The sequence below is a fragment of the Pseudophryne corroboree genome, chromosome 5 (genome assembly GCF_028390025.1).
Source record: "Pseudophryne corroboree isolate aPseCor3 chromosome 5, aPseCor3.hap2, whole genome shotgun sequence".
NCBI classification, from domain to species: Eukaryota; Metazoa; Chordata; class Amphibia; order Anura; family Myobatrachidae; genus Pseudophryne; species Pseudophryne corroboree.
In genome coordinates this window covers 563,873,482-563,892,310 of record NC_086448.1, presented here as the reverse complement: position 1 = coordinate 563,892,310, position 18,829 = coordinate 563,873,482, and the positions used below count along the sequence as shown (strand labels likewise).

Below are 18,829 nucleotides of genomic sequence, written 5' to 3'. Positions count from 1 at the left end.
CACCAGTAGTCTAAAAGCTTTCTTTATAGTTGTGCCCAGTCTCCTGGGGAGCCGCTAATCCCCATGGTCCTTACGGAGTCCCCAGCATCCACTTAGGACGTTAAAGACAATATTTTTTCTGATTTTAACACAGTGGCTATCAGCCCCGGCACCCACAGTCCACGGATGCTGGGGACAGCCTCGGGCTTCAGCCCTGGTCCTTGGGTGCGTGGAGGGGGGTGGCCGTTCATTAGGGGGTCCCCACTCCCCCATGGAACCCCAGCCAGGGCTGTTTAGTTGTGGGGGGAGGTAATGCCACTGCCCCAAGGACCTGTATAAATGTGTTCCCCGGCTGTGGCATTATCTTCTTGACTAGTGGAGCCCAGTGCTGGTTTAAAAAATACAGGGGACCCCTATGTCCTTTCCCCCCCTATATTTTTGGAATCAGGACCGTCCAAGAGCCCAGTGCTGGTTCTTAAAATACTGGGGGATCCCTACTCAATTTTCCCCCTGTATTTTAAGAATTAGGACCGGCTCAAAGAGCCCGGGCTGGTTATATTTAGGAGGGGGGACCTCAAGCTGGGTTTTTTTTCTGATTTTTAACTGTTTCATTACTTAACACAATGAAGCCCTGCACAGATCTCATTGATCCGGCCGGGCTTCATGCCTTCTTGTTCGGCAGTGTTTTACAAAACTCCCCCATAAAACACTGCTCTGGGTTATGAAGACATCGACATCGGAAAACACGAATTAGAGAAACACGAGAGTTTAGTAAATTATCGTGTCTGTTTGCTGAAAAATAGACATGAAAACGGCTGATGTCAGCAGAGATTGATCTTGGTATATTTACTAAGGTTCGTATTTGTAGTTATTTGGTGAGAGATTAAACTCGAATTACATCGTTCGTGTTTTTTTTCAACTTTTTGAATAAAGCGCATGTAATTTACTAAGCTGCCGAGTTGTCTTCTTTTGTATTTTCCGATGTCTATGTGATTCGTATTGTCGAGCAGTGTTTTACGGGAGTGAATAGTAAAACACTGCCGGATTTAACACAATAAATCTCGGCCGGATCAGTGAGATCCATGCAGGGCTTCATTGTGTACATTATATGAAGTCTGTAAAGTGTTAAAAATCGAAAAAAAAATTGCGTGGGTTCTCCCTCCTAAGCATAACCAGCCTCGGGCTCTTTGAGCCGGTCCTGGTTGAAAAAATACAGGTGAAAAAATTACTGGGGTCCCCCCATATTTAAACAACCAGCACCGGGCTCTGCGTCCGGTCCTGGTTCAAAAAATACGGGGGACAAAAGACGTAGGGGTCCCCCGTATTTTTTAAACCAGCACCGGGCTCCACTAGCCAGAGAGATAATGCCACAGCCGGGGGACACTTTTATACTGGTCCCTGCGGCCGTGGCATTACCCCATCAACTAGTCACCCCTGGCCGGGGTACCATGGAGGAGTGGGGACCCCTTCAAATCAAGGGCCCCCCCCCCCCCCTCCAGCCACCCATAAGGGTCAAAGAGCCCGAGGCTGGTTATGCTTAGGAGGGGGAACCTCACAAATTTTTATTTTAAACACATTCACACCCCTTCCCACTGATAAGCATGCACGGATCTCACTGATCCGTGCATGCCTATCAGAATACGGATTAAAAAAAAAGCAGGTCTATGTGAAAACTGCTTTTTTTTTTTTTACGAATTCTAACATTTCCTGGCAGTGTTTGTCTATTGCCGGCAGTGATTGTGAATACGAATTCTCAGTAAATTACCGAGTTGTATACCTAAACAGGCATGTTTGACCGATGGTGTATTCATTCGTATTTGTGTTCTCTGCCGTCAAAACAAATATGAATGCCCTCATCACTGCCGAGATTTCTGTTTAGTAAATTCCCGAGATGACACTTTGAAAAAAAAATAAAAAAAAATAATCGGTCACAATTGGGAGCTTAGTAAATATACCCCTTGGTTGGATGTGGCAGACACGCGCAGAGTCGGACTGGAGCATGAAGGGCCCACAGGGGGTATGCAGTGGTAGGGGCCCATGATTAGAGGTGTGGCCAGCCACCACAGAGGTTTGGCTAACCATTACATTACCTGGTCTGGACTCATTGATAATTTATATAGTAATTAATGCTAGTGCATGCATGATAATGTGTGAGATTAATGACAGCAATGTACTGTAGTGAATACATCATAATCCTGTGCAGTATACGGTAACATATGTATAATATATAATCAGAGGCGTCACTCGCCTCTGTGACACCCGGTGCGGCAGCGAGGATAAAGGGGGTGGGGCTTCACTGGAATGGGCGTGGCTTAAATAGAGGGGCGGGGCTTCGCGGACGGGACCCATTTTTAGACAATTGCAGGCACGCAAAGGGGGCGGGGCTTTGCGGAGGGGCAGGGCTTCGCATCCCGACACCCGTTTTTTTTTATCACTAGGGGGTGTGGGAGGTGAGGGCTGACTCCCGGGAGGTGCTGTCCCTGCAGTGCTGGCTCCTACACAGTGACAGGAGCCGAGTGGCGTGCTGCACATAATATAACAGTGCAGCACTCGGCTTCTGTCACTTTGCAGAAGCCGGCATTTTGGTGTCACCCCTCGGCGGGTGACACCCGGGAGAGGGGCCGCACCCCCCGCACCCCCCTTGTGACGCCACTGTATATAATTCAAGTGCAGTCTAAAACCTGATCCCTAGAGGAGGAAGGCCCCCCAGTCCCCAGGCAGTGGGGCCTACCGGTGGTTTCCCCTGTACCCCTGTGGGCCAGTCCGAGCCTGGACACGCGGGAGCTTAGTAAATTTACCCGTATCACTTTACCAAAAGAGAAGTCACAATTGTTATTTGTTATACAATGTTATGCACTTGTTACACTTTATTTGTTCAAACATTTTAATCCATATATGTAATGTGTTTTTTAAAGGACTTATATTTAATTTTTAGCGTCACCAAGAGCACTTCTGTGCCTTATTTCTTTATTTTATATACATACAGTATACAGATCGCAAAACACTAGCCAAGCAGAGCTCTGGCTACGGGGAATAAAATTAGTGGTAATGCAGCCAAAGTAGTGACACAGCTGCAGCCCCGTGGCGCTTCAACCTAAAGTGCCATTTTCCTGTGCCAATACATGATGTATGTGCTGTGACTTGAGTCGCAGGGAGCGCACATACACAGGAGCCAGCTATATGGGTGCTCTCACTACCCATGATTGCCGTCATATGGAACTAGAAGAGGGGCGCCCCCTCCTGGGCAGCTGCGCGGCGACGCAATGAGCCACGCCCTCACCTCTGCCGCCTGCTCTGCTGGGAGGAGGTAGCCGGACAGCTGAGCCGCTGTTGTCCTGAGTATACAGTCACATGACTCCGCGCCGACCACTTCCTCATCGTTCAGGAGACCCACGGAGGCACTACTGCAGACGCTGTGACTCTGTGAGACGTGGCCGCTATCCCCGGGGCTTCCCCGACACTCGGCTTCTTCCAGCGGCTCCCACTGCCCCACTCCTGCCGCAGCTAACTCCATGCGACCCGAGGACTGAGGCTGCCCCGCAACACGTGATATTATAGAGAGCGCAGCCAACGGGCTCCGAGTGACGCCAAAGTTAATAAGAAGGCGTTTAGTAAATTGTGCCCCTGAATCTCATTGCGTTGGTACACGACGTATGGCTGACAGGCAATGTGTGCAGTACCAGCTACATCCCTGCATCTGCCCATTGTTTAGCTTTCCGGGGATGAATGCATTCGGCACGTTAATATTTTCCAAGTAGTTCCAAATGCTAGTCATACAATAGCTTTTATCTCCTAAGAACAAAGACTCGTTGTATTTCGTTTTATTAATAATTTGGTTCAAGTTCAGGACATGGGACCCCCTGGGTTAGCATAACTAAGCTGTTTCAGGCATCATTAAACTTGTTTGGACAGTGAAACATAACGTGTCCCATTCGCCGGCTGGCACCGCTCGCCACGCTGCCGCCACAGGTTACTATTCCCAGCAGATGTGCGCATGGACAGTGTTCTCAGGCAGTTTAGGTACAGTATGCTAGTCCTTCACCAGAGCACCTATGACATTTAATAAAACAATGAGACAGTTGAAAAATGTAGAAGATAAATCTATACTAGGCCTACATAGATTATTATGGGAGATACTAAACGTTATGCCAGCTCTGGTCTGCTTAAATGGAATGCCAGTGGAGTATAATAGGAGCAGATTTCTCTATCGTCCTAAGTGGATGCTGGGGTTCCTGAAAGGACCATGGGGAATAGCGGCTCCGCAGGAGACAGGGCACAAAAAAGTAAAGCTTTACTAGGTCAGGTGGTGTGCACTGGCTCCTCCCCCTATGACCCTCCTCCAGACTCCAGTTAGATTTTGTGCCCGAACGAGAAGGGTGCAATCTAGGTGGCTCTCCTAAAGAGCTGCTTAGAGAAAGTTTAGTTTAGGTTTTTTTCTTTACAGTGAGTCCTGCTGGCAACAGGATCACTGCAACGTGGGACTTAGGGGGAAAGTAGTAAACTCACCTGCATGCAGAGTGGATTTGCTGCTTGGCTACTGGACACCATTAGCTCCAGAGGGATCGAACACAGGCCCAGCCGTGGAGTCCGGTCCCGGAGCCGCGCCGCCGACCCCCTTGCAGATGCTGAAGCGTGAAGAGGTCCGGAAACCGGCGGCTGAAGACTCCTCAGTCTTCATAAGGTAGCGCACAGCACTGCAGCTGTGCGCCATTTTCCTCTCAGCACACTTCACTGGGCAGTCACTGAGGGTGCAGAGCGCTGGGGGGGGGCGCTCTGAGAGGCAAATATAAACCTTATACAAGGCTAAAAATACCTCACATATAGCCCATAGGGGCTATATGGAGATATTTAACCCCTGCCTGACTGGAAAAATAGCGGGAGAAGAACCCGCCGAAAAAGGGGCGGGGCCTATCTCCTCAGCACACGGCGCCATTTTCTGTCACAGCTCCGCTGGTCAGAACGGCTCCCAGGTCTCTCCCCTGCACTGCACTACAGAAACAGGGTAAAACAGAGAGGGGGGGCACATTAATGGCTATATATATATATATTAAAGCAGCTATAAGGGAGCACTTAATATAAGGATATCCCTTGTATATATAGCGCTTTGTGGTGTGTGCTGGCAGACTCTCCCTCTGTCTCCCCAAAAGGGCTAGTGGGTCCTGTCTTCATTAGAGCATTCCCTGTGAGTTTGCGGTGTGTGTCGGTACGTGGTGTCGACATGTATGAGGACGATATTGGTGTGGAGGCGGAGCAATTGCCAAATATGCAGATGTCACCCCCCAGGGGGTCGACACCAGAATGGATGCCTTTATTTGTGGAATTACGTGATGGTTTATCTTCCCTTAAACAGTCAGTTGAGGACATGAGGCGGCCGGACAATCAATTAATGCCTGTCCAGGCGCCTCAAACACCGTCAGGGGCTGTAAAACGCCCTTTGCCTCAGTCGGTCGACACAGACCCAGACACGGGCACTGATTCCAGTGACGACGGTAGAAATTCAAACGTATTTTCCAGTAGGGCCACACGTTATATGATTTTGGCAATGAAGGAGACGTTACATTTAGCTGATACTACAGATACCGTAAAACAGGGTATTATGTATGGTGTGAAAAAACTACAAACAGTTTTTCCTGAATCAGAAGAATTAAATGACGTGTGTGATGAAGCGTGGGTTGCTCCTGATAAAAAGTTGATAATTTCAAAAAAGTTATTGGCATTATACCCTTTCCCGCCAGAGGTTAGGGCGCGCTGGGAAACACCCCCTAAGGTGGACAAGGCGCTCACACGCTTATCCAAACAAGTGGCGTTACCCTCTCCTGAGACGGCCGCACTTAAGGATCCATCAGATAGAAAGATGGAAGTTATTCAAAAGAATATATACACACATGCAGGTGTTATACTACGACCAGCTATAGCAACTGCCTGGATGTGCAGTGCTGGAGTAGTTTGGTCAGAATCCCTGATTGAAAATATTGATACCCTAGATAGGGACAATGTTTTACTGTCGTTAGAACAAATAAAGGATGCATTTATCTATATGCGTGATGCACAGAGGGATATTTGCACACTGGCATCTCGGGTGAGTGCTATGTCCATTTCAGCCAGAAGAGCCTTATGGACACGACAGTGGACAGGCGATGCGGATTCAAAACGTCACATGGAGGTTTTGCCGTATAAAGGGGAGGAGTTATTTGGAGTTGGTCTGTCAGACTTGGTGGCCACGGCTACTGCCGGGAAATCCACTTTTTTACCTCAAGTCACTCCCCAACAGAGAAAGGCACCGACCTTTCAACCGCAGCCTTTTCGCTCCTACAAAAATAAGAGAGCAAAGGGCTTGTCGTACCTGCCACGAGGCAGAGGAAGAGGGAAGAGACACCAACAGGCAGCTCCTTCCCAGGAACAGAAGCCCTCCCCGGCTCCTGCAAAAACCTCAGCATGACGCTGGGGCCTCTCAAGCGGACTCGGGGACAGTGGGGGGCCGTCTCAAAAATTACAGCGCGCAGTGGGCTCACTCGCAGGTAGACCCCTGGATCCTGCAGATAATATCTCAGGGGTACAGGTTGGAATTAGAGACGGATCCTCCTCATCGTTTCCTGAAGTCTGCCTTACCAACCGTCTCTTCCGAAAGGGAGAGGGTGTTGGAAGCCATTCACAAGCTGTACGCTCAGCAGGTGATAGTCAAAGTACCCCTATTACAACAAGGAAAGGGGTATTATTCCACTCTATTGTGGTACCGAAGCCGGATGGCTCGGTAAGGCCTATTCTAAATCTGAAGTCCTTGAACCTCTACATAAAAAAGTTCAAGTTCAAGATGGAGTCACTCAGAGCAGTGATAGCGAACCTGGAAGAAGGGGACTTTATGGTATCCTTGGACATCAAGGATGCGTATCTACACGTTCCGATTTACCCCGCACACCAGGGGTACCTCAGGTTCATTGTTCAAAACTGTCACTATCAGTTTCAGACGCTGCCGTTCGGATTGTCCACGGCGCCTCGGGTCTTTACCAAGGTAATGGCCGAGATGATGATTCTTCTTCGAAGAAAAGGCGTATTAGTTATCCCATACTTGGACGATCTCCTAATAAGGGCAAGGTCCAGAGAACAGCTGGAGACAGCTTTAGCACTATCTCAAGAGGTGCTAAGACAACACGGGTGGATTCTGAATATTCCAAAATCCCATTTAATCCCGACAACTCGTCTGCTGTTCCTAGGAATGATTCTGGACACGGTTCAGAAAAAGGTTTTCCTTCCAGAGGAAAAAGCCAAGGAGTTATCCGATCTGGTCAGGAACCTCCTAAAACCAGGAAAAGTGTCAGTACATCAATGCACAAGAGTCCTGGGAAAAATGGTGGCTTCTTACGAAGCAATTCCATTCGGCAGATTCCATGCAAGAATATTCCAAAGGGATCTGTTGGACAAATGGTCAGGGTCGCATCTGCAGATGCACCTGCGAATAACCCTGTCACCAAAGACAAGGGTGTCACTTCTGTGGTGGTTGCAGAAGGCTCACCTATTAGAAGGCCGCAGATTCGGCATTCAGGATTGGATCCTGGTGACCACGGACGCCAGCCTGAGAGGCTGGGGAGCAGTCACACAAGGAAGAAACTTCCAGGGAGTATGGACGAGTCTGGAAAAGTCTCTTCACATAAACATTCTGGAACTAAGAGCAATCTACAATGCTCTAAGCCAGGCGGAACTTCTCCTGCAAGGAAAGCCGGTGTTGATTCAGTCGGACAACATCACGGCGGTCGCCCATGTAAACAGGCAGGGCGGCACAAGAAGCAGGAGTGCAATGGCAGAAGCTGCCAAGATTCTTCGCTGGGCGGAGAATCACGTGATAGCACTGTCAGCAGTGTTCATCCCGGGCGTGGACAACTGGGAAGCAGACTTCCTCAGCAGACACGATCTTCATCCGGGAGAGTGGGGTCTACATCCAGAAGTCTTCAACATGTTAATAGACCGTTGGGAAAGACCAATTGTAGACATGATGGCGTCTCGCCTCAACAAGAAACTGGACAATTATTGCGCCAGGTCAAGAGATCCACAGGCAATAGCTGTGGACGCACTGGTAACTCCTTGGGTGTACCAGTCAGTGTATGTGTTTCCTCCTCTGCCGCTCATACCAAAGGTATTGAAGATCATACGGCAAAGAAGAGTAAGAACAATACTAGTGGTTCCGGATTGGCCGAGAAGGACTTGGTATCCGGAACTTCAAGAGATGCTCACGGACGAACCGTGGCCTCTACCTCTGAGAAGGGACCTGCTACAGCAGGGTCCCTGTCTTTTTCAAGACCTACCGCGGCTGCGTTTGACGGCATGGCGGTTGAACGCCAGATCCTAAAAGGGAAAGGCATTCCAGAAGAAGTCATTCCTACCTTGATTAAGGCACGGAAGGAAGTCACCGTGAAACATTATCACCGCATTTGGCGAAAATATGTAGCGTGGTGCGAGGATCGGAGGGTTCCGACGGAGGAATTCCAACTGGGTCGTTTCCTACATTTCCTGCAATCAGGATTATCTATGGGTCTCAAATTGGGATCCATTAAGGTTCAAATTTCGGCCCTGTCAATATTCTTCCAAAAAGAATTGGCCTCTGTCCCTGAGGTCCAGACTTTTGTCAAGGGAGTACTGCATATACAGCCTCCTGTGGTGCCTCCGGTGGCACCGTGGGATCTAAATGTAGTTTTAGATTTCCTCAAATCCCATTGGTTTGAACCATTGAAAAAGGTGGATTTGAAATATCTCACATTGAAAGTGACTATGTTACTAGCCCTGGCCTCTGCCAGGAGAGTATCTGAATTGGCGGCTTTATCTTATAAAAGTCCTTATCTAATCTTCCATTCGGATAGGGCAGAACTGCGGACTCGTCCGCATTTTCTCCCTAAAGTGGTATCAGCATTTCATCTGAACCAACCTATTGTGGTGCCTGCGGCCACTAGCGACTTGGAGGACTCCAAGTTGTTGGACGTTGTCAGAGCCTTAAAAATATACATTGCAAGGACGGCTGGAGTCAGAAAATCTGACTCGCTGTTTATATTGTATGCACCCAACAAGTTGGGCGCACCTGCTTCTAAGCAGTCGATTGCTCGTTGGATTTGTAACACAATTCAACTTGCACATTCTGTGGCAGGCCTGCCACAGCCTAAAACTGTAAAAGCCCACTCCACAAGGAAGGTGGGCTCATCTTGGGCGGCTGCCCGAGGGGTCTCGGCATTACAACTCTGCCGAGCAGCTACGTGGTCGGGGGAGAACACGTTTGTAAAATTTTACAAATTTGATACCCTGGCAAAGGAGGACCTGGAGTTCTCTCATTCGGTGCTGCAGAGTCATCCGCACTCTCCCGCCCGTTTGGGAGCTTTGGTATAATCCCCATGGTCCTTTCAGGAACCCCAGCATCCACTTAGGACGATAGAGAAAATAAGAATTTACTTACCGATAATTCTATTTCTCGGAGTCCGTAGTGGATGCTGGGCGCCCATCCCAAGTGCGGATTATCTGCAATACTTGTACATAGTTATTGTTAACTAATTCGGGTTATTGTTAAGGAGCCATCTTTAAGAGGCCCTTTCTGTTGTCATACTGTTAACTGGGTTTAGATCACAAGTTGTACGGTGTGATTGGTGTGGCTGGTATGAGTCTTACCCGGGATTCAAAATGCCTCCCTTATTGTGTATGCTCGTCCGGGCACAGTACCTAACTGGAGTCTGGAGGAGGGTCATAGGGGGAGGAGCCAGTGCACACCACCTGACCTAGTAAAGCTTTACTTTTTTGTGCCCTGTCTCCTGCGGAGCCGCTATTCCCCATGGTCCTTTCAGGAACCCCAGCATCCACTACGGACTCCGAGAAATAGAATTATCGGTAAGTAAATTCTTATTTTACTATATACCCATAGGCGTTTCTATAATAGGTTCATTTGGTAAGGTGCACATGGGCCCTTGGGTCAAGGGGGGCCCACACACCCACTGCACTGATATATTATACTTACCCCTCCGGAGTCCTGCGGCAACGGCTCTGCACTATGGACAGAAATCACTTGGAAAATGTCCGCCGCGGCCATTTGCGACTGATTTGCGCATGGAAATCAGTCCACCTAGTTCATCACTTCAGCTCACTTCCTCTACACCACCCTCACCTCTGGCATTTGCCAGATCAGGAATTGGTTGACTTTCCAATTCCTCCATCAGTAAGCAGCAAACTGGCTGTAATGTCAAATCCAAACAGATGCATAAGTGTGATCGAGAATACCAATGGGATGCCCACGGGAGAATGCCAACATGGTTGTAATGCTATTCAGAGCATTTTAAGCGTGTTTGGATTATAACCTTAAACATCACTTTAAAAAATTGTGTTTAAAGTAATAATGCCGATATGGTTAAAAAAGCTTTAAATACCACTACTGCTGCGCCTGCATTGTCCTGTCTGGATAAACTGACGACATATTGACTGGACAGCATTATTGTTGACTGCATAACTGCTTTCCAAACTGATGCCCCACATTGATGCACAAAGGGGTCTATTTACTAAGCCTTGGATGGAGATAAAGTCGCTGGAGATAAAATACCAGCCAGTCGGCTCCTAACGTCATTTTTCAAACACAGCCTGTGGCATAGCAGGTCCGATTGGCTGGTACTTTGGGGCAGATGTATTAACCCGGAGAAGGCATAAGTAAGTGATAAACCAGTGATAAGTACAAGGTGATATACACACTAGCCAATAAGCGCCAATATGTAAATTAACAGTTAGGAGCTGATTGGCTGGTGCGTTTATCACCTTGCACTTATCACTGGTTTATCACTTCCTTATGCCTTCTCCAGGTTAATACATCTGCCCCTCTTTATCTCCAGCGACTTTATCTCCATCCAAGGCTTAGTAAATAGACGCCTTTATCTCCTAGCTCACATTGCTGCACTGTTAGATGAGTCGGCAGGGGCAAAGTGCATCTCTACTTTTAACTTAAGCAAAGGAGTATTGGCAAATACCAATGACCATTGAGGGTAAGGAAATGTCATCCTATTTGGCCTGTTCGAGTTTAAGAACACACCATTTGAGATGAACAATAGTAAGCCACCTTCTAGAGTATAGTCAATGTACTGCTTAAGGGTTTCAGAGATTTTGGTTAGGCCTACTTGGATGACTTCACCATCTTTAGTTGAAGCTGAGATATGTGGTATTAGGTTAAAAAGGAATTGGCAAACATGTCTAATCATCAGTGCAGACAAGTGCCAAATGGTATTTCAGAGGTACAGTACTTGGGCATTGTGTGGGGACAGGCAGGTTAAGCCCAAACCAGCAATGGTAAAGGAGGCAATTCAAGACTGGCCTACGCCCGCAAGCCAGAGAAAAGTCCAGGCCGTCGAAGGGATTGCAGATTACTACAGATGCTTTGTAACCTGACTAGTTCTGTGGCGAAACCTCTGATAGATCAAAATCTGTGTACACACCGTGAGATTTATCCTTTTGATTTTGCCGATATAGTCAAAATCGCAAGGAAAGTTTGTGCAAATCGGACTGTGTTTAGCTAGCTGCGATACCAGTGTGCACTCCCGCAGGTTCGGTATCACAAGGAAAGATAGACTGTGCAGGAAAGTCAGTCTTGACTATATAGTGTACAATCTAGTAGATCGTATAGTCAAAATTGGCACTTAGTCAAAATCTCAAGTAAAGATAGTCAATAGCGGTGGGTCAGGGCTCTGGGGAGTTCTGGGGAAATCGCAAAGTCAAAATCAAAGATAGTCAAAATCTCACCTGTGTATGCACCTTTAGAAGAAACTTCCAGAGACAGTTGACTGGACACCTGCTTGTGAGTTGACATTTCAGGTGCTGAAACCAACTGTGGTAGAAACTCTAGTACTGATCATGACCAAATTCTGATAAAAAAAATTGGTTATACAACTGACGTGTCAGTACAGAGCAGCACTGTGCCAGTAAGTTTGGCAACTGTTTGGGCTGTGAAGACCTTCCAGCCTTATTAGCATGACCAGTATTTTACTGTGGTGACTAAACACTACCCTATAAAGTAGCTACACACCTCAAGAGATAATTGCAGACTCTTACTGTGAAACCTTCAGAATTAAACATAATGCCCTCTGCAATGTAGATGGACTTCAGAGAACTTCTGGTAACCCCAAAGGACTGTGAGACCAAAATCCAAATTATTGGGACATGGTGCCCTGGTGACCCACATGTTGTGGTCGCACCTCCAAGTGGACTTAAAATATTAAACCCCTGGTGCAGTGTGTAAAGGTGAAGTGTAAATAGCAGGGTAATGGAGTGGGAACGGAATATGTTTAAATAGGCAGGAGGGGTGACACTCGGCAAGTCTTATAATGTATTTAATAAATTCCTTCAATTGTGTATAAAATGCTAGATCATCAGGCCTGTGGTTGTAGTGCATTGTGATTTACGGGATACAGTCGTTAGGTCGACACAGCTGAGGTCGACAGTCATTAGGTCGACCACTGAAGGTCGACATGTACTAGGTCGACAGGTCAAAGGGTCAACATGAGTTTAAAAAAAATTTTTTTTCATTTTCTTGGATTTTTCCATACTTGACGATCCACGTGGACTACGATTGGAACGGTAACCTGTGTCGAGCGAAGCGGTAGTGGAGCGAGGCACCTTGCCCGAAGTTTGCTGCACTAATTGGGGTTCTCGGTCACTTTACAAAGAAAACGACACCAAAAACAGTCCAAAAACTCATGTAGACCTTTTCACCTGTCGACCTAGTACATGTTGACCTAATTCCCATGTCGACATAATGCCCATGTCGACTTTCAGTGGTCGACCTAATGACTATCGACCTAAGTTGAGTCGACCCATACCCGTGATTTACACACAGTGCCGGGCTTTCTGCAAAGTACAGTGTTGCATATATTTAATGCATGGTTTGCACTGCAGCCAAGAACATCAAGTTCCGGTGAGTCACATCTGCAAAACTCAAGATGAGACTGGATTATCCCTGGAGGCGTGGCTTCATGGACAGTACAGAAATGAGATACTCATAATGCTTAAAGTCCATACAAAAATAATTAATAAGAATGACATGCAAAGATAGGCTTAAGCAAATAATTTCATTATAAACAAAAAAGAATAACTGTTAATTAATATTAATCTGTTTGCGGTGAGACACAAGATGATGGAGCAATTACTAATGCCAGATTGGCTCCAAAGAATTGTACAAATTTCTGAATGCGGGATATGGAATTTATCCCTATCTGGGTGTCAGGTTGTCACCCAACCCTTTTCCTTTGCTTCCTGTGTCAAAGCAAATGAGCTAAGATTCTACTTGTCAACAGAAAATTATTTTTGGCAGTATCCTACCACTAAAGTGGGGAGGGGTGACACAAGAAGCAAAGGAAAAGGGTTGGTTGACAACCTGACACCCAGGTAGGGATAAATACTCGTTAACCTCATGTTGGTGATAAGGGAAAGACTGGAATGTATAAGACCCCATATTTCTGCAGCAGGTTACATTGGTTTCCACAGGGAAACACTGGGGTGTAGAGTGGATCTTGATCAAGAGGCACCAACAGGCTAAAGCTTTAGGCTGTCCCAGGATGCATTGGGGCCTCCTCTATAACCACGCCTCCAGGCACTGTGAGCTCAGTTTCAGTTGGTGTCTGCAGCAGCAGGTCACTTAACAGGTGAGTTGTACTGGGCAGCCCTGAAAAAGCTTTTCCTGATAGAAAATTTCTTCAAAACTGGGCTGTCAGAGCTGTATTTCATGGTGATACTTCAGCGCTGCAGCTCCATCACCTCAGAAGCAGCGTCACATACCTCCTGCGGCCTGTTCCCGGGTACTTGTGGCGGAGATGCTCCGGCTTTAGGCACACGGTCCCAGTCGCTCTCCTGGTTCGCGTGGCTGCTACGGGAACAGATAAGAGGGTCCCCCAGGCGGGACCCGCCATTAAATCGCGTTCCGTCCGCGATCTAGGGAGATGTTTTGCGGCGCTAGCGTGGACACTGTCACCGAGCAGGGACCCCACTAGACCACCAGGGCAATAGAGCACAGATCGGGTGTACTAAAGCCCCATTTAATAAGGCTCGCTAGTACCTGGGGTAGAAGTCCAGCATAGGGGAGCTGGCGCTTGACCTGTAGCCTCTCCCCGGCCCAGGGCGACTGTAGATTTTCCTGCCCTGGAGCTACCTCACACTCTCCCTCACACCCTGAATGAGATGCTGGGCGCCATCTTATAAGCATAGTTGCGGCTAGTCTCTGGGACTGCAGGGCAAGGTCTTCCTTGTAAAGCCGCCTGTATACAGCACTGTGACTTTATAAACACTAGAGCAGTGATTTTCAACCTTTTTCAAATTGCGGCACACCAGCCAAGATCTTAAAATTGCCAAGGCACACCACAGTAACACTCCCCCCCACAAAAAAAAACCACAAAAAAACCCCCACACATTGGCCCACACGGGGATAAAACACACACATTGGTCCCCGCAGTAATTGAACACATTGCCCCCCCCCCCGCAGTAGTGCCACACATTTGCCCCCACAGTAATACCACACATTAGCTCCCACTGTAATAAAACAGATTTATAGTAATGCCACACACCTGCCCCCATAGTAATTATACACACCTGCCCCCATAGTAGTTATACACGCCTGCCCCATAGTACTTATACACACCTGCCCCCATAATAATGACACACACCTGCCCCCCAGTAATGCCACACACCACACACCTGCCCCCTATAGTAATGCAACACACCTGCCCTCCCCCCCCCCCGTAATTCCACACATTGCCTGCCTGCCCCCACCCACTGTAATTGCACAGATTAATATATATATTTTGATATACAGTTACACAGTACCTGTGCAAAGGGAACCTGAAATATTTCCCTCTCAGTGGGGAGAAGTGAAAGCAGGCAGCACAGAGCGAGGAGCAGCAGTGGGCGGGCAGACATGAATGGAACGGCCTGGGTAGCATAGCGCTGTACTTCCGTGAAAACAGGCCTGCTCTCATGGAAGTGTAGCGCTGTGCTACCCGTGCTCTGGATAGTAAGGGCGGCGGAAGTCATCTGGGGCCGGCGGCAGCGGCAGGTCTCTAATGGCTTTGGAGGGCAACCCTGGCTGGCGGCAGCGGCCGGGAGGGCACCTCTTGCCGGCGGCAGCGGCGGGTCTCTAATGGCGGCGGAGGGCACCTCTGGCTGGCGGCAGCGGCGGGTCTCTGGTGGGCGGCGGCGGGCATCACGGGCGGGCGATGGCTGCACACCTGGCAATCCCCCGCGGCACACTAGTGTGCCACGGCACACCTGTTGAAAAACACTGCACTAGAGTATTCTACATGTTTTTATACAGACAGCGTTGGTTAAGAAAAAGTGTACCTTTTACAGGATATATTGTACGAGTATTCTGATATATACCTCGGGTCTAGGACCGTGCTGTGTTTTATATATATACCTGTACATATACTAGTCCAGTGCAGTTTTATTGTCATAATAATTATCTGCATTGCCTGTGACTGTGTTTGCCTGTATCTGCTGTGTGGTTTCACTTTCAGTGTTTCCCAGATATATCTATCACTATATTCTGTACCCCAGGGGACTAGGTGCGTCAGGGTCATATACATAGCGCGTCACAGTATTTACCTATTACATGTATTCTACTGTGTAATCAGTCACATAATACCAGATTTATTCGCTGGTGTTGTGTACTTTGTCTACAGTCACATACTAACGTATTTATCAGTCACATACTAACGGATTTATTTGCAGGTATTGTACTCTGTCTGGCTTTATCGTACTAATACGCTCTGTTGTTGCATTTGTGTACAATGTCTAACAGGAAGGGCAGTAAGTCTGTGAACGCTCTTACATCATGTAGAGCATGCGACAAAGATTTACCATAAGGGGAAGCTGTGTATGATGGTCTGTGTACTATGTATCATACATCTCTCAGTCAGTCCGCAGCTCCTGTAACCAATCAGGAGCCACCCTGGGCTGTGTTAACAAACCTACTGGGTACTCTGGTGGAACGCCTTACGCCCCTATAGGACCACCTGTGCCATTACAGCCACACATTGTCCCCATGGTTAATCCGCCTTGGGCGGAAAATTTGTCTAACCAGTTGCAGCAATTAAATCATTCCTTAGTCAGACAAAAATCTACTCCAGGTCACTCTAGTGTCTCTTGGTCATCTAAGCGAGCTGCTTCCTCCTCACAATCCACAATCTCTCAGATGTTTCATCTGAAGAGGAGGGGGAACATACTGTCATGTCAGACACTGAATCAGGTGTTTCTGACGAGGATTCTCCTTTGCAAATTGTCCTTGCCCTTGTGGTTGCTATTAAGCAGATCCTACAAATCACTGATGATGAGGATTCCACTACTGTGGCTAAGAAAACTGATATGTTTAAACGGCAGAAGGTAGTTAAAAATATGTTACCCCATTCTGACCATTTAGTGGCCATCAGGCAGGAGCACTGGTCTAATCCAGGGAAGAAATTCCCTCTGTCTAAATGGGCCTTGGCTCACTATCCTGTCCCTGCAGAGTTATGTAACAAGTGGGAAGATTCACCGCCGGTGGATTCTCATGTCACCCGCCTAGTGGTGTCGTCCACTCTGCCTGTCACCACTGTCACTTCATTGAAGGAACCGACAGATAAGCATGTGGAGGGATGCCTGAAATCTATTTTCTCTAACGTCCTAGAGGATGCTGGGGTCCATATTAGTACCATGGGGTAGACGGGTCCACCAGGAGCCATTGGCACTTTTAAGAGTTTAATAGTGTGGGCTGGCTCCTCACCCTATGCCCCTCCTACCAGACGCAGTTTAGAAAATGTGCCCAGAGGAGCCGGTCACAGCTAGGGGAGCTCTACAGAGTTCTCTTAGTAAAAGAGTTTATTTCTTCCTTTTCAGTTTTTTTATTTTACAGGGATGCTGTTGGTGACAGCCTCCCTGCAGCGTGGGACTAAGGAGGGGGGAGCAGTGTCCACCCCGCGGGGTCTTGAGCTACTGCTCCCGCTGACTGAGCACTAGCTCCATAGGGGTCCGATCGCGCCCCGCCGCAGGGGAACGCTCGCCCCAGCAGCCAGCCACCACCCCCTCAGGAGCTGAAGATGGCGAGTGAGTCACTGCAAGCGGGGGGACAGTGTGAAGTGGGCGGCTAGAGGGTTAGGAGCACGGTCTTAACTGCGCTCCTGGAAGGCTCAGCAGTACCTTGATGCGGCGCTGGGGGGAGCACCCTGGGCCAGCGCCGGACCCTGCACTGGTCGTTTCCTACATGTCGGGATCTGCGGATCCAGGTCAGCCAAATCCTCCAGGCCAGTATAATCTTGAGAGCGGGAAGCCGGCGCCATTGAAGGGGGCGGAGCTTCTCCTCAGAGCGGACCCAGCGTTCAGCGCCATTTTCTCTGCCTGCAGTCGCTATCCACTGGATCCAGGTCCCTCCAGAGCTTTCTCCAGCAGTCTGTACGGTACCAGGGGGCTGTAGAAGGGAGGGGAGGCTGCATAATAGGCTGTGTCACCTATTAAGGGACACAGTCAGCGCTGGGAAGGGACTCACTTTGCCTACAAAGCGCTGTGTGTGGGTTGGCTCCAATCTCTGTGTCTCTCTGCCTTTCTTGAGGGGGAAACTCTGCCTGCATAATACCCTATGTGTTTGTGGGGTGTGTGTGTGTGTGGTAACATGTCTAGGGACAATGTGTCATATGCTGCAGAGGATTTGTCCTCCCATGAGGACTCCATACCATGTAATCAGGATTGCACAGTTTTAGCGCAGTTCCCAGCTAGAGAGACAGAATGGTTAGTCTCTCTGAGGGGGACTATTTCCCAGATTTCTGATAGAGTTGCTAGGACTGAGCACGCCACTCAGGTCCTCCAGTCCTCTATGGTGGTATGGTCTGATTCTGCCTCCTCGGGGTTCCCGGCGGTACATTCTCATAAACGTGCGCTTGCAATTATGCAGGATGACACAGTCACCGACTCTGACGCTGCAGACGGTGATGGGGATGTGTTGCGGGGGACGGCATCACTTGCCAAGGGGGTGCAGTTGATGATTGAGGCTGTTAGGGATGTTTTACACATTTCAGACACAGCTCCGGAACAGGTGGAGGAGGCCTTCTTCACAGATAATAAGAAGCCCCCCCTCACCTTACCACCATCCAAAGAATTGAATGCTATCTTTGAAAAGGCATGGGAAACTCCGGAAAAGAAATTCCAGATTCCCAAGAGGGTGTTGGTGGCTTTTCCCTTCCCAGAGGAAGATAGGACGAGGTGGGAGTCCCCGTCGATAGTCGACGCCTCTGTATCCAGGATGCCCAAACAGGTAGTTTTACCGGTCCCGGGATCTACCGCGTTAAAGGACCCGGCGGATCGCAAGGTGGATGCTACATTGAAATCCATTTACACGGCTTCGGGAGCTATATTGCGGCCTACTATAGCCTGTGATTGGATTGCTAAAGCTATTGCCAGGTGGTCGATCACTCTGCAGGAGGAATTGTCTACGCTGGACAAAGGTGGCGTTGATTTGTAGTTGCGTAATATTCAGGATTCTGCAGGGTTCCTGGTGGATTCCATGAAGGACCTGGGTTCCATGGCTGCGGAGATCTTCTCCAAGTCAGTCCTGGCTCGCAGAGGTCTCTGGCTGCGCAACTGGTCTGCGGACGTGGAATCCAGGAAGTGTGTGGAAGGACTTCTGTACAAAGGTCACGCTCTATATGGGGAGGCGCTGGATGCGTGGATTGCCACGGCTACCACGGGTAAGTCTCCTTTTCTCCCCTCAGCTGCACCGGCTACGAAGAAGCCCTTTTCATCTAACACGTCACAGTCCTTTCGGGCCGCGAGGCCTAGAAAGAATAAGCCTTCGAACACCTTCTTCAGAGGTGGTCGTGCCAAAGGAAAAAAA

General features: G+C 48.6%; 1 protein-coding gene across 1 annotated transcript in view; it reads right to left on the bottom strand.

Annotated features, from left to right (window-relative positions):
• The window catches only part of LOC134928046 (biogenesis of lysosome-related organelles complex 1 subunit 4-like), a 31,482-nt gene extending 27,941 nt beyond the window's left edge, over positions 1–3,541 (bottom strand). Inside the window, exon 1 of the mRNA XM_063923287.1 lies at positions 3,260–3,541. Coding sequence (XP_063779357.1) covers positions 3,260–3,493 — 234 coding nt within the window. The 5' untranslated portion in view covers positions 3,494–3,541. The remainder of the gene's footprint in view (positions 1–3,259) is intronic.
• Between the last annotated feature and the right edge of the window lie 15,288 nt (positions 3,542–18,829).